The 17,213-nt window shown below is 38.2% G+C and overlaps 1 protein-coding gene and 1 pseudogene across 2 annotated transcripts; one reads left to right on the forward strand and one right to left on the reverse strand.

Annotated features, from left to right (window-relative positions):
• Positions 1-8,109: 8,109 nt before the first annotated feature.
• Positions 8,110-9,891, forward strand: LOC112686339 (annotated as a pseudogene).
• A 2,531-nt stretch (positions 9,892-12,422) lies between these two features.
• LOC112686342 (protein sister of odd and bowel-like) lies at positions 12,423-17,068 on the reverse strand. Of its 2 annotated transcripts, none has more exons than XM_025558564.1 (3): positions 16,705-17,068; positions 14,108-14,628; positions 12,423-12,805 (listed from the first exon to the last, which is right to left on the reverse strand). In XM_025558564.1, exons 1-3 carry the CDS (start codon positions 16,738-16,740, stop codon positions 12,532-12,534), a joined length of 831 nt encoding a protein of 276 aa, XP_025414349.1. In that variant the 5' UTR covers positions 16,741-17,068; the 3' UTR covers positions 12,423-12,531. The 2 variants fall into 2 exon arrangements, with proteins under 2 accessions (XP_025414349.1, XP_025414348.1); XM_025558563.1 differs by lacking the exon at positions 16,705-17,068 and adding an exon at positions 15,243-16,693.
• Between the last annotated feature and the right edge of the window lie 145 nt (positions 17,069-17,213).

Below are 17,213 nucleotides of genomic sequence, written 5' to 3' on the forward strand. Positions count from 1 at the left end.
TCACTAGGCCCTTCCCCTATATACGCCACTGGCTGTATATATATTAGTCTAATGAAGACCACTTGGAATGCTGGAAAGGGAACTATATTTCACTGAGGTGTGATGCAACCTACGACGTTGATATAATGTATCGTGTTAAAAAGTACTAGATGCTCGCTAGCGTCTTATAAATATTTATAAATTTAGCTCAGAAGATCGTAAATTCATATAAGTGGTTGTACCACCGTCAAATTTCGGATGTTAGTTATTACCCATATCTGGCACCGATAACCTTGTGTAAACATACTACGGTCTCAGAAATAAGGCTTAACTCTTATCATAAACATGTCGTTCGATAATAATTGATGGGTAATTTTTGCGGTGCAACGAAAACGCAGTAAATGAACTGGACAATGATATTTCAATAAAATAATTTCTCATATTATACGAGGATTCCACTGAATTATGTGCTTTATTACGTAACTCAATATATTTAACAATACAACACTATATCGATCCGCAACCGAAACCCTTGACCAATTCGTAATGCTGTTGTTTACATTGTAATATAGTTCTTTCGTTGTGTATATGAAAATTGTCGAAAACATATATATGTTAGCGGTAATGTGTTTAATATATAAAATATATAAAATGTCTAGGAATTCTATACAATACCTGATGTTTATTAAAGAAGTGTATAATATAATTTTTTTTACATACATTTCCTAAATATTTTATGTAATAACTAGGCATTTCATAAAATGACAAACAACAAATTGGCTATCTATAGAACTTTCATTTTACAACCAAAAAGTGTTTTGTAAGGTGATCTCTTTATACTTTTATGATAAGCGCGATTTTTCATCAGTTGAATAAATCTTAGACCTTCACTCCATTTTGAAGTGTTATTGTCCCTCATCCACGTCATCAACATATTTTAAATGTCCTGGTTTGGACGTTCGACACTTCTCTGACTTTGGGAATATCGAGGTTTTCCATGAACGATTTTTAAATTGGCCAATAATTTTTCAAGTTAGAAACAATTTGATTAGAAAATTCATGACCGTTTTTTGAAGGTGAAAAATGATGATTGAAAATCAATCAAATAAACTTGACAATGACTACCTATTAAATTCACTAGAAATAATGGGTTTCACTACTAATCTTATACTAATTTTTTTGTGTTTTAATTGACACACTTCACATAATGATAAATAAAGATCTACTTCGAAGCGCGTGATGTTTTTAAACTTACTATTAAGCTCATATAATATTCATAGATAGATAGAATCTCGTCCTCCGTGTCCTAACGATTGGTGTGCATCATGTAACACATCAAAAACGTCACTTTCTTTTATACAAAATAAAATATTGTTATTATTTTTAACAGGATAAATTAGTTTACTATTATTATTAACGATCAAAACATCATATTTTTTAAGTAACCAATAGTCACGCGGTTCATTTTTTTTTTTTTAATTTAGCATTATCAATATCTTCAATTAATTGATTTTATCGCTCTTCAGTTAAAAACACACTATTTTTAAGTAACATTGACTCTTCAATAACTCAATGTTAAAACGATCTTTAATTTCACGCACTCGACTATCCGAACAATATAATATGCGAACAACATTTTGTCAAAGACTGAAATGTGAAAATACTCAAAATAATCGTTATGGTGACGCAATAATCATTGCGTTGTATGCCCGGCAGTTGAAACTGCACTTGATTAAAACTTATCGATATTACAGATTACTAATGAATTTATATTAGATGAAGGTATATTGTCAAATATTAATACTGATAACATGGATTTAATACATTACCTATACACTGTTTGGCATTTCATATAATACTTAGATAATTTAAACAATTTTATAGATTGCTGGCTGTAGTTGGTGTTATATAAAGTTCCTAGACAAAAATACCAATATTGTACACATTGCCACTAACATATATATATATTACGAAGAGGGACGACGGTGAGAGTGTACGCGTATCATAAGGGTCGTCTATCTTCGACCCCGGTCCGTGCGGTCAAGTTCGCCGCGCGAAAGAACATGTTTAGCTGCACGGGCCCGGGGAAGAGAAATGTCTCGGGATGCAGATCAGCGCAGTGATATTCAGCCGCGGACGACCCCTGGGTTCCGACTGCGCGGCGACGTACTACATCGTTTTCCGACGCTTCTTCTGTCCACGTCTTACGGTGGGGGCGGTTTGGTCGTGTACCCGATCACGTTGATTTTTTTTTTTTTTTCAACCCCACGCTTCGCAGGTACACCGAGGGGTACGTCGTATTCGTGTTCTGCGCGCGCGCCACGTTTCGCGCGATCCGTTTCCGGCCGACGACCGCAACCGGGGCGAACCGTTCGCCAACGTAAAGGCGCGTCCGGACGGAGCAGCTTTTGCCGCGCGGCGCGGGGCATGAGTGTGAACACACGAATACATTTTCCGCGGCATCAACACTTATTTGTTAAGTGATTAGTAACAGAACAAACTTTTTTCGCCGAGGTAAAACCGATTTTTGTGGTGATCTCCAGAAGACACGATTTTTATTCAATCAAAGTGTCTGTCGACACCGAAGATTCTCCGTTCTTAAAAACTGGCGCTAACTGATTTGACAATAGAAACCGGGAAACAAACGCCGCACGGTGCGGGGACGCGTGTTTGCCGCGCGGCAAAAGCTGCTCCGTCCGGACGCGCCTTTACGTCGTGCACCGCGCGAAACGCAACGGTTGCGCGCGCGTGCGTAACGCATACACCGGCGTCGACGACGGACCGTTTTCGTATTGTGCACGGCCTCTCGTGTAACGTGTGCGTAACCAATAATTACGATTACGGTTTTTTTTATGGCGGCGCCCCGTGCGAGAGCGGTCGACGGACCGTTTCGCCGCGGACCGACGGAGGGAAAAAAGATTACCGCGTGGGCGTGGGAAAACACCAAACGCTCGTGCGCGCATATACGTGTACGTACGGCGAGCGCTGCGAGTACGTATTTCATTGTTACGTACGAAAAATGTACGTGCACTACGTTTTTACATTAACGAGTACTGCGCGCGTGAATATAAATTGTGTGGTGCGCGAGACGAGGTGGTAGTCGCGAACGAATCATTTGTGTGTAACGTTTTTTTTTTTTTTTTCGCAACGGTACAAAATCACAGTACGCACTAAAAAAATAAAAAAAAAAAAAAAATAATAATAAAACCGGGTTGCTGTATAGACGAGCATTCCTCCCTTTCACTCCTGTTGCCATTTTGTTCAGTGAATTATAATATAATAAATAAGAACTGTTGATCGTTTTTGCTATCCGTGAACATATGAAATAATTAAAAACTCGTTAATTTGCGCTACTTCTACAGCTGATCCACGTGTTTATTGTCCAGTTTTTTGGCAACAATTTCTACGATTGAATATAAATAATATTTTATTTAGAAGTATATTCTTGTATGCGTGGTCTCGTATTTTCACTACAGAAGTTTTATACATAGTACTTTGTTTTGTTTTAAAAGAAATTTAAAAAACGCATTGCCAGTGGTGTATTGGTAAATACATTTAAGGGTATACGCATTAAAAAATATAGATATTAACGTTAAAAAAATGTTCTCGCTACGTTCAAATTAATTTAAATTAATCCCCAGCATTTTTATAACTTCTAATAAGACTATAAAATATAACACCACAAAATATAAGTACATTTGCCACGCGTTATAAACTGCATGATGCAGATTTAAAAACTACGGTCTGAATGTCCATACTCCATATCATATTTAATAATATCTATTGTTTAAAATTTTATTTACTAAATTTAACTTAAAATACATTAAACACAACGTACACTGTAATCCTCAACAGATAAATATCTCATTCAAATTACATAGTTTATAACAATTTTTTCCAATGAACTAGTATTACATTTTGGTTTACGAGTTATTTTAGAAGCGTGTACCCGTGAAATAATATTTTACATTAGGCATACGTCGAAATTCTGCTGAAGGGTATACGACGTATACCCACGTATATGTACCAATACACCCTTGCGCATTACGAGCATAATTTTTGAAATAATTTTCATAAAATTATAGTTTTTATGAGAAAATATATTTCTGGAGACTATAATATATTTTCGATGAAAAAAATTTATTTAAATATTTTTTAACTTGTTCCGAGTCTGGTTGGACGACGATTAAACACATTTACGATAAATAACAATAATTCATAGAATCAATTAATCCAAAAAACTCGTTTTATTTTTTATACAATTTAAGACCATCTGGTATCGATTTCACATCGCAGGATTTATTTACCGTCTTCATTCATGGTCGCCGTTGTATTGTAGTCGAACTAACCAGCTATATTCGAGGGGGAATAAATGTCACTACCAATCATATTGTACGTTGCCTATATTCATAATTGTAATTTATATATTGCACTATAGATTATAATAATATACTACGAATATTACTATAGGAAATAAAATGTTTTTGGCTATTATTAAATATGAAAGTGATGAACATCCGCATTTAAAAAAATTAAAAGACAACGCAGAAATAATACAATTACTAAACGTTTAGTGAGAATGTAAAAATACGCTTTTTTTCTCAACAATTCGACAACAAATCTCACGTACGTCGTGTATCGGGTACATGCCGTATACTGTAGAGGTTATAAAAATGACTAAACCCACTGATACGGATGCAACTTCATTATACGACCTCACTAGATAGATCCTTATAAACACTCCTGTTATCCTCATACGTGTCTCATGTACAAGTGTACAATAATCGATTAGGTTAGGACGTATACGTCAAAAACTTTACGGTCAAAACCTATAATGCGTATACATCGTAGATCATACGATGTGAATCTTCGCGGTTTCTTTCGAAGTGGCTGTCCGTACATTATGTTATATACGAGTATAATCTTATTAGTATCGATCTGTGTACGATATTTTTATTTTATCGTTGATTTTAAATGTATTCCCTTCGGGCGTTGATAATAATTTATAGATCTTCTCGATGTCCGTTATCATTTGATAATTATTGCCGTCAAAGAAGTGTACGCGCGGCGTACACAAGTACCTATCGCTGCATTCGAATCGTACGTTACGATAATCGCTTTAATGACGTGACATAACATTATAAAACGTGTTGTGTGTTGCGCTGTTGGTCTTACGATTCCAATCAAATCGTTAACCTCGTCACCATTTGTAACCTAACCGATAAAACGGACCATTACGTGTATTTTATCGCTCGTAAGTACACCTACGTATGCGACCGTGTATAAATATACCTATGTACATATTACGTGCATCGTAGGGGTACATGTACAAGCACTCGGAGAGTACGAACCGTGAACGGACACAACAATTGTCCACGTCAAAACGGGGTCAGGGGCACAAAAAAAAAAAAAAAAAATAATAAAAAAAATAGTATCCTCAAAGGGTTACATTTAATATATATGTGCGCGTGTGTACGGGAGTGCACGCGTGTGTATTACATTAATGTGTACCGTAAAAGAAGGACCGTGACGATTTTTTTTTTCTCTTTCACCTTCTACTGTCCGAACCTCATCAGGACTGACAACCGTGTTGGGGTGTTTATGGTCGATAAATAATATGCTATTATTATTATTGTTGTTGTCGCTGTTGTACGCACCGGTCGTCCCGGAACGGAGTTGTATACCGTACCCCGTGTACATCATACACGGTACACATATACGCTGTTCTTGTGTAAACGGACGGCCGCCGCCGTGACCGTTCGCCGAGAGAAAACGAGCGACGACGACGTTGACAAAAAGTAATACACGTAGACCGGCGACAATTAAATTTTGAATTTTTTCTTCGCCCCCCCCCCCCCCCTCCCCTCGTATCCACCCGGGAAGAAGGATAAGAAGAAAAAAAGAACGTCCGGCTGAGAAGTAGTCTCACGACGGCACGCGATAACCTCATCCGTACCGACGGCGGCGGCGGCGGCAGCGGCGACGACGACTTAATAAAAACTAATGGTCGCGCCGTCGACCGAGTTCGTACGACGTTAAGTAACGATAATAATACTAGTAATGACGTGTTGACGTGCGTCGCAAGAAAAAATAGAGCACCCGTAGAGAAATGAATAAAAATAAATGCGATTCGATTTCATGTACGTAGATCTACAGCGCGAGACCGTACGACGAAACGACGATTGTAGCGGTAATGATGATGATGACAATAACAATAATTACGGCGATAACCCCCGGGGGGGGGGGGGGGGGGGTAATCGCGGAGCGCTTCACGCGCTCGAATGCTGATCCGCGCGCAAATGGGTAACCGCGCTGACCGCGCTCGAGGTACTTTCGCGCGAGTCGTTACCGACGTACAATTGTTGCGGTTACTGTTACGTCACCGCGGTCATTACGCAGCGGTTCCCGACCCGTGGGCCGCGAGCCGAATAGGTACTGGGCCGCGCCAACCGTATTACATTAGCGTTGTTTACTTATGTTTGTAAAAGTATTAAACGTCGAAGAAGATTATTCGTTGATTGAAATTTCATGTGATCAGACTCTAAAATCGTTTTTTTAAAACCGTTATCACCATTCTAGTTACGCATTCGGCGAGAACGCCCGGCGATCTCTAAAATTGCATTTAGAAGAAACTCGTTGGGCCACATTTCGACAACCTGCGTGTCTCGGCGAACGAGCTTTTTCTGCTTTAGTTTTTTTTTTAAACCGAATTTGAATTTTGAAAGCGGTTCAAGGCTAAAACTTTTCAGTCTCAATCCAGATATTGATTTTCTCGTGGGGGACAATCGAAAATCACATTGTATTGCTTAGTTCTTGAATAATCCGGTTCAATGAAGTTTTTTTTGCTTGTTTTGATGAACAATTGTTTTTTTTTTTAATAAATAAATTGTAATAACCGACGTACGTGCACATTATACATTTGTAACCATTGGTGGGCCTCAAAGATTTTCTACGAAATTGGTGGTGCGCACTACTAAAAATGGTCGGGAACCGCTGCCGTACACCGATATGTAAACGTATTATAATCGTTCTGATCGGACGCGCTACAATCTTAAAAAAAAAAAATTATCGATATTTTCGAAAATAAATTCAGTGGAAGACGTGACATTTCGTCTAACGTTGATCCTCCCGTTGAATTTAACGTGCTTACCAGTTTTTCCGTAGTAAACAGGGCCGGATTTTGGCTTGAGCCCATGAGGGCTAAATTCGAAGAGCCCCAAATTGATCGGTACCGACCAGAAAATAAATGTATTTTATCTATTTTAATTTGTTTGTAGATAACTTTATATATATATATACGTGTATAAGTATACAGTTTTTTTTTAAACCGTATGCGTTGATATTGACGAAATATTTTTCTCCGATCACCGGAGCACATCGTAATATTTCGATGAAATACAACGGTGGAGGAGTACAATATTAAAATAATCGAACGATAAAGGGATAATAACACAATGACGGGGTACGCGGACATAATGTGATGATGTTACGTGTAGCGGATTCGACGAAGGCGAAATATATAACATACCATACCTACTACGTACGGTTTGCCACAAGCGCAACAGCTTATTACCATTATATTTCCTTATTATCCTTGCAGTCCCGTTGCCGTAAACCTCGTACACGTATATTATTACTCTACTACTATCGTGTTATTATTTACTTATTAATAGGTTACACGTGGGGTGGTAACTGGCAGTCCTACCGGGTTTACCTGTTGCACCTATATAATAATGTTACGACCCGCCGTTTTGCACACACACGTCGCAATGCACGTCATTACACACTGCTGCAGCAGAGCGACGTCAGCCTTACACATGTGCATAGGCGAAACTAGACACTTTTATTAGGTCGGGCCAAATGAAAAATATATAAAGTATTATTACTTAAAATTAACTATTAATTCCTATAATATAATTATAAAAATAAACGTCAAATGTCTAAATTAAACAATAACTAATAAAACCGATTATACGAATACATATAATAGACATATTATGTTCTATTATAATCCTTATTTGTACCAATTGTACTATATTATATTATAGTATTATATGAAACGTACAAATGTATACGTTTACATGAATAAATATATTATTTATAATGCCTAAATAATTATTAAACAATTTTAAAAAACAACTTCTTGAAGATCACTAGAGGTCACTAAATAAAAATGATTTTCCTTTTTCTACTCACAAAAAATGCGGAAGTATAGAAAAAAGATTTGTGAAAATAGAGCATTTGGAGCATATCATAATCTATGAATGGTTTATTCTGTGTTTATTGTTCAGTTTTTAATCACACTAATACTGGCACAGGATCAAAAAATACCATGCCTCTTAAATGTCTTGTAACCGAACCTTTAACCAAATTTGCTAAGGTTCTTGGAAAGGATGGTTACCTAGAAACTCATAGTAGAAATATTTATCATAAAAACGCTGTTCAGGATGGTAAATCATTTTTACATGTTTATAATAATCCACAAAATAAAATTACTAATACATTAAATACAGCTCATTACGAACAAGTTAAAGAAAATTGATCTCGGTTGAAACCAATAATTGACTAATTAATATTTCTTGGTAAACAAAATATTGCTATTCGAAGACATCGCGATGATGGCAGTATGTTTGACGATTCTCAAAAGCCTACAGAAAATTAAGAAAATTTCAGGGAATTATTAAATTTCAGAATTTCATCTGGTGATGAGATTTAAAAAAATCATTTACTAATTTCCGATTCTAGAATCACTTACATTAGTAAAACGACACAGAACGAACTTATTTGTATTATGGGAAATTTGATGTTTAAAAATGTGTTGGAAAAAGTAAAACAATCAAAATGTTATAGTGTTATTTTATATGAAACCGATGATGTATCAAAAATTTCCCAGTTAGTCATTGTTATTCGATATGTCCATAAAAATGAAGTTTATGAAGATTTTGTCGGCTTCTTAGACTGTCATCAAGACAACTATAAAAATACTGAAGGGGAAGTAGAACCTAAAATAACTGGTGAAATTATAAGAAATTCAGTTTTAGGTATTTTAAAAAAACTTGATTTATTATTTGAAAATTGCGTCGGAATTACAACAGATGGATGTAGTGTTATGCTATCTGAAAAATATGGAGCAGTTAAAACACTTAAAGAAAAAATGAAATATGCAATCAAATGTACTTGTTTTAGTCATATTTTAAATTTGTCTGTTATGAAAGGATGCAAAATTAAATTTGTAAGAAACGCTTTCGGAGTAATGAATGAAATAATTAATTTTTTTGATAAATCAGTGAAAAAAAATTATATTTTAAAAAATACTTTAAAATCATCATTGCATTCATTATGTGAAACAAGATGGGTGGAAAAACATGATTGTGTTTTACAATTTTTCACTGACTTAGTGAAAATAATAAATCGAGGCATTAGATAAAATATCCGATTGAGATGATATAAATACCGCAAGTAAAAAATCTAAATAATCTAAATCACTATCGTCTGGCGAATTTATTTTGACATTAATAACTGTTTCAAAAATTTTCACTATAACATCTCCAGTAAATAAATTATTGCAATTTAAAAGCCTGGACAAATTTTCAGCTACAATTATAATAAAAAATGTAATTTCTATTTTGAAAAAAAAAAAAACGAGAAAATGGTCCCAATTGTTTTAACAAAATATTTAAAACCGTTGAAAATCAGTTGGCCAACTTGGGGATTTCAACCGGAATTAACAAGCCAAGATTATTTGAAGTAATGAAAAAAAAAAAAAATCCTCAAACTCAATCTGCTGAAGAATATTTTAGAATAACTCTTTTTATTCTCTTTCTCGATAATTTACTATATGATTTAGAATCTGGATTCGATGAAGATGTAATGTCAGTTTTTGATCAGGACGTGGTGCCTAACCCAATATAGTTAAAAAAAAAAATCCATTTTCGATGACAAATTCAAATTAGAAAATAAAATAAAAAATGTGATTAATCAATTTGGTAACTTAGTAGCTTGTGAAATAAATATACATATTATTATATATAAGTATATACGTTATTTTGTTTCGTAATTTGAACCCACCACGGTTGTGCAACGGTACGCGATTAGTCATTAAAAAATTAATGAAAAATGTTATCGAAGCCATCATTTGAAATGGCAAATTCCGAGGTGAAAATATATTATGACCGCGAATCCCTATTATACCTACAGATGTGCCAATGCAATTTAAACGCCTTAAATTTCCAATTAGATTGGCATTTGCAATGACTATCAATAAGTCACAAGGCCAAACGATGTCTGTCTGTGGCTTAGATTTGAGCACATTATGTTTTTCACGCGAACAATTATACGTGGCGTGCTCTCGAACCATTCTGTTTGTGTTGGCGAAAGATGGGATAACAAAAAATATTGTACACTCTGTTTCATTAAGGGATTGATACTGTTTTTTACTAATATTGTCATAATTAGCGATATATATATAATTTTATAGGATCAATTTTAATAAATTATTAAAAAAATAAATGTTTGTTGTTTTTCCATTTTTATATTCCGTCACCGTTCTCAGCACCCAATACCTCTTCCACTTATATACTACATCCTTACACATTTATATTAAATAAGTTATTTTTTTCTAGCGAAATATTCTCTAGAAATAATTTATATGACAAAACAACGTTTTTCGGGTCAGCTAGTATGCTAGTATATACTCGTGTATATATATATATATATATATATAGTAATGTATACTCGTATTTACCAATAGGTATCTAAATATGTATACTTATTTATAATCCGCCCCCTCCCTCCGTTAAGATAGACTGGATCGGCGCCTGGCACGTCTTGGACAGAAAAAATCTCGTCGAGGCGGTCTACACGCGTACGTGTGTCAGCGTCTGCCGCGTGTAGTAGATCGCGTACGTCAGGTGTATTCCGCGTCATGTTACAAAAATATGAATACAAACTGGTGGCAGGTGGAAATCCGTGTTTTCGGCTCGTTAGACGAACGCGGCCGTATAATAATTACAATAATGTTAGTATAGGTATTTATAAATGCGTATAGTTTGTACTCGACATACGTTGTGCGCTGACCGACACCAAGTGCCGAGTGCCGTCGTAAGGGGATGATTACAGTCGCACGACCCTATTTCTCGGACGCGCGCTTGCTACCGCGGTAATGGCGTGCGCGTCGTCGAGTAAGTATCGTATTCACGTCGTATATTAAGCAACACGTAGCGTCCGGCAGCGGTGGTCCCTAGCAGCGCCTCGTTGGTGTAGTGTTCGATGTCGTTTCGCACCTGATACACGAACGAACAACGAGGCACAATGTATGCGTGCGATAAACATAAATACTTAGTCGAATACGCGTTGGTGACGCACGTCATAATATTATATAGTATTGCCGTGTAAAGCCGACGTGATATATTAAACGTTACACGTGAGACAGTCCTCTTCTATTCGGTGTAAGACGCGACAACAACTACTGCTGCTGCTGCTGCCATACAGACCCGCAGGGTGGCCCACCCGGTGTTGACGGCTGTACATCGTTTAACTGTTACGCAACGTCCGCCCTCGCCAACTGAGCGTGGCAAATATTTTAAACGAAAAAAAACCACCCTCGCGATTGCCCGTTACACCCGCTAACCGCTATTGATCGTCAAAACTACAATCGCAGACACTCTTATCGCGTATTATTTTCTAATATTAATTTTATTCTGTACGACGATTTTTGAACTCTAAACAACCAGGGACTTTTTCGTGTGACCGTTCTATTCACTAGCCTCTCAAGCTGCGTACGATATTTATCTGTTCCAACTGTACGTAAACAGTTTTCCTGCGGTTCTCGTGTTTAGGAACCGCAATAATTCGTGTAAAATATACGTATTGTCATTTAATACATAATAGACCGAGGCTGAAGATGAACGAGTTTTAAAGTTAAGTCCCTTTCAATCAAGTTACTTTTTTTATTTTATTTAACTTTAATTTTTTTTTTTTTCAAGTAATTTCTTTCGTAATTATGATTGTAGAAGTATTGCACCGTTCTTAGATTTCAATAAGGATCAAAACTACGTATACAAATAAAGTTTTATCTGATTAATATCAAGTTATTTATTTTTTTTCCATTTAACGTGTAACTTTTAATTTTAACAATTTTAACTTTGAGCTTAAAAAGTTAAGACATTTAGATAACTTAACCAGCCTTGAAATAGTTATACTGTTTATACATAGTTGATATTATTCTATAAACAATATAGTATTATTTTCGAAAAAGAAATAGTATAAGCAATCTGATATTAGTAATCTGGTATATAGTAAATGTCGTTTTTATTCATGATGAAAATAATAATATAATTATACATGATATCGGTAGTAATAGTAATAATAATAATAATAATAATAATAATAATAATTATGATAATAAAAAACAAAACATAATATTTTTGTATATTACAGTGATAATAGGATAGAATATATTATATATAATTTTGTAATAATTCGCTAACATTTTTTATCATACAGTGAGGAGCACATTTATGTAAATGTTCTGTACAATGTAATACCATCGCACTATTGATTGTCGTCCATTCCCAACAGTGTTTTGATACTAAAATCGGTCAGGTTCGGGTTCTGAACGGTGTCGGCCACGGCAGCAGTGGTCGGGGGCGGTGCGGCTAAGGCGACTGCGGTGGCGGCGGCGATTTGCGTGGCCATCGCCTGGTGCCGCTGGTACTGGTACCATTGACACTGCGCGTTCTTCCGGTGACTGATCAACGTGCGCATCTGGCAGAACCCCTTGCCACAGGATTCACAGGAGAACGGTTTGTCCTTCATGTGTACGTACCTGTGAAACGAAATACACGAGTGAAAAAAGTGTATGGCGAAAAAAAGACCGTTGCTGCGACACGTCGGGGATCGATACGCACTCGCAGAGTCGACGGTGGGCCAACGGAACAGAAACACCGAACAAAACATGGACCAAAACGAGTGGAGGAAAACTAATAAATAAATCCATCTACCAATGAAACAAAACAAAAACTTGCCGCTGACTGCGCTTAGATTTAAGTTTGAAAATCGAAATCACAAGAAAATGTGCTTTTTCTAGTTTAAACCGATTGAACAAGAATAAAATTTAGAAAATGTACAGTTCCTAAAACGCGAACAATACAGCATAATATGCTAATAGCATATTATGTTTCCATAGACAGGAAGTAACGCACTGTTTTGTAACTCCTACGCGAATTCTGTTCAACATGCGCGCAGGGATCGTCGAAATTGTGACGGTTCGAAACGGGCTAGAAAGTGTGTCCAGAATTAAAATGTATCCAAATCATGCAATGCCGTACACTGGATTACAACGAAAGAGGCTTGTTATTCGGAAAAAGTTGTTATATTGAAAATTAAAATTTTCTTAATTGTAAATAGTAAAATAATAGTAGGCGTCATGCTGTAGTATTTGTATGTGTTTGTGTTTGTGTGTGTGGGGTGAGAATACAAGTATGGTGATTTGCATATTACTATTGTAATAAATTAATATATTTCATCAGTCCGTCAGCAGTGAATCGAGATAAATACAAAACCATAAAAAATTAAGAGTGAGAAATCATGGTGTAACACGGAAGGGAGTTAAAAAAAAGTGTGCCCCACCTCCTGTGAACCCCTCGAGCCGCCATTGGTCGCGTTGCACTGACGACGTGAACATCTATTTACACATCGTGTCATCACTTGAAGTATGTGCTCCGGTAAATAAATAATACGACTGCGGTGTAAAAAAAAAACGCATTTCCGCAGTAACACAGAAAATACGCCCACGGCGGCGTCAACTCCGAATAGGCTACGCGTCCACGTACGGTAAATTGCATTCAACGTTTATTTTTTTCGAATTCCGAAATGTCCGGCTCGACGTATGCTTTTGATCTTTTGAAACGTACAACACAATGTCATGTGCACGCTAAGAAAATAGGATATCATGAATAATGTAGTAACCGTCCGGGGAAGTAGATCTCACCTGGGAGCGTTTAATTTTAAATTGGATCTCGACACCGTTTTCGATTCGATCGACAGCTTCGGATTATCAGTAAGAGCGGCGGTACGGGTCAACGGGAAACGGGTTTACGATGGAAGTCCGAACAGTGGTTGCACTTACTTGTGGTCCCTGAGATGGTCCTGCCTGCGGAACGCTTTGCCGCACACGTCGCACGGGTACGGCCGCTCGTCGGTGTGCGTCCGGACGTGTATGAGCAGGTTGTACGACTTGCTGAACTCGCGGTCGCAGTACGTGCAGATGTACCGCTTCTTGGGCTTGCCGCCCGGCGTGGTGGCCACCGGCGACGGTCCGGTGGTCGCCGCGCCGTACGCCATCGCGGCCATCTGCTTCTGCACGTTCCTGGACAGCGCCATGGCCCGCACGTAGCCTTCCATCTGGCCGGCCGGGCCGCGGTGCAGCAGCTGACGGTGGTGCGGCCGACCGCCGTCGCAGCCCGCGGCCGCCACCGTGGCCGCCGAGAACATCGCGGCCGGATGGTGCCGGAATCTCGCCCAGACCGCGTCCACGTACAGCGACGGTAAACGGTCGAACACGTGCAGACCGCTGTTGCCCGCACCGGCCGAACCTCCGCCGAACCGGGCGGTGAACTTCAACGACTCTCCTCCGGTAGTCGCCATCATCTGCGAAATCGTCATGCACGTTAAAAAAAAACACCTTGATTAACGCAGCACTGTTGCCTGCAGGGGATGGTATACTTAAAACGATTTCACGGGATCCTACGCGGAGGGGGGGGGTGAGCGTCGCGATCGGATGGATCATTTCAACCCGGTTCATTTCGACGGCGTCGCGAACCGCGAGTAATAAGTATGTTCAAAGCTCACCGAAATATTACTATTGTTGTTGCGGTAAAGAAGCATTCGCGTGTCATATTTTCCGATCACAACGCGTAATAACAAATAATATTCAGTAAGACGCGTCTGATAAACGGACGTTTATATCTTCCCGAAAAAAAAAAAAATTGAAAATGTGCACCACTACGTCGATTCGTTTAACACGCGTGTTATTACCTACGCGGTGGTACTATTATGACTTATTATGAATGTGTACGCAGCCGGTATTACGCCGAGAGTTCGATTCGACGTAATAGTTTCGGCTGATGAAGGGTTTCGAAAACACCGGGAGGAGTTTCGGGTACACGACGAGCGGTGGCGAAGGGTCGTTTTTCGGGTACTACAGCAGTTAAATTTGATTGCCGGGTACACGCGCGCGCATAGGTATATATATATATATATACCTGCATGGTCCGACGAGCCGATGGGTAACTGTGAATCCTACGTCCCGGGCTCGCATGCAGACTCGATAAATACATTTCAGTTGATTGAGCGTCATGGTTTACGTGCAGGGTCATCCACGTCGTGAACATGTGCGGCGCATGAGAGTCACACGGAACGTATATTTACTCGGATTCAATATTTTATTATTATGTGAACTCGGTACGAAAGCGTATGGTGTACATCAATGTTAAACGGACCTATGGGTATCATTATACTCGTGTGTACCTAGGTATTATTGTAAGTCGTTTGCACGCGGTACGAAACGCTTAGACGAGCAACAGAATATAAGTGACGACGCCTTATTATAACACTCGTGTTCTATACCACGAGAAGCGTTTCGAGTGCTGAAAACATTGTATTCTAATACGATATACGGTACTTGTCTGTCATCCCTATTACCGCGACTACTCAATTCTGTTATCTCGACTCCCACGCCAAACGTGTTTGGGGCTCCGCTAAATGGAGAAATAAAAACCATAAGGGAACCAGACGCCATCATTTGGAGTCTTATCTGGCGAAGTTTATCTGGAGACACAGCATTGAAGGAGAACCATTCGATAACATATTGAAAAATATTTTCGAAAATTGGTCACCAAAAATAGAATTTTAGACTTATGCAACTGTAAATGTGATCATTTTGATGATTTTTTGTTTTATATTATAATAACTTTCCACCGCTGTGATAATTTTAGAATTTGTAATTTCACGTTTTGTGATCATTTTAATGATTTTATGTTTTATACACGATTTAAGATACCCTAGTACTATCTTAAATCGTGGTTTTGTACTATAACTCTCCATTACTGTGATAATTTATATGATTATTGATAATAAACGTTATACTAATATACATTTTAATATAAATTGCATTTCATGACGTGTATTGTGTATTAAAATACGGAACTATCTGGATAGTACTAGTAGTAGTAGTCGAGATAACAGAATTGAGAGTCGCGGTAGTAGGGATAACAGATAAGTACCCGATATACATATATGTACATGTGTATCAGATATTTTACCTTTTTTAAGGCTAATAAGAATATCAATCCCGAGTGACAATTTTCTTGGATATACGAGAAATAAATGTCCTATATAGTTGTATACCGTAATACGAAAAATGTACTAATGTGGAATTTATTCCAACGCGTGTATATTACGATTTTTAATTAATTCTCAAAATGTAATTATCAATTGTTTTCGTATGGACACCCATCGCGGCGTTGATTTGCATATAATAGAGCAATTGTTCTTTACAATATAAATATGTTGGATGTCGTGCAATGTGTTGGTAAAAACAATAATAACGCCCTGAAGGTTTTAGTTGCAGGCACAGAAAACTGTCGTCGTCTCGATATGTGATTGTGTATGTAATAGCGGGTGAGGAAAAAATTATAAAAATATAATTGCCACGCAATGGCTTACCTTGATCTTCCGGTCGTACGTTTGTAATATGTGCATGTATATATAAATATATTATATATGTGTATTATACATGTGTGTACGGCAAGCCTTGGGAGTACGGAACAGCTCGGTCAGACACGTGTGGGCAAGTGTCGGTAATCAACGGCGGATGTTTGGTGTATCAGTGCGAGTTGTTTCGGAGCGGTCGGTCGTACGCTGAGGGATGCGGTTACGTCGACGTAATGGTGAGCGGTGGTCCGTTGTCGGGCGACTGACGATTGCGCCGCCGTGGGGCCACCGCCACCGATAAGGGTCGAAGCGGTGGTGGCGGCGAGGGTGAGTTTAACGCGCGAGGCGCCCATTGGTCGGGACAGGCACGGCGGCATTAATACCCGTGAAACCCGGTGTCGCCCGCGTGCGCGCGTGCACCTCGCGGAGGGGAGGTAGCGCGTGTATACGGTTCACTCGAGTACGCGGGGTGAATGAGTGAGTGAGAGAGAGAGAGAGAGAGAGAGAGAGAGAGAGAGAGA

This window comes from Sipha flava, unplaced genomic scaffold (genome assembly GCF_003268045.1).
Source record: "Sipha flava isolate LNK unplaced genomic scaffold, YSA_version1 306_pilon_pilon, whole genome shotgun sequence".
Lineage (NCBI taxonomy): Eukaryota > Metazoa > Arthropoda > Insecta > Hemiptera > Aphididae > Sipha > Sipha flava.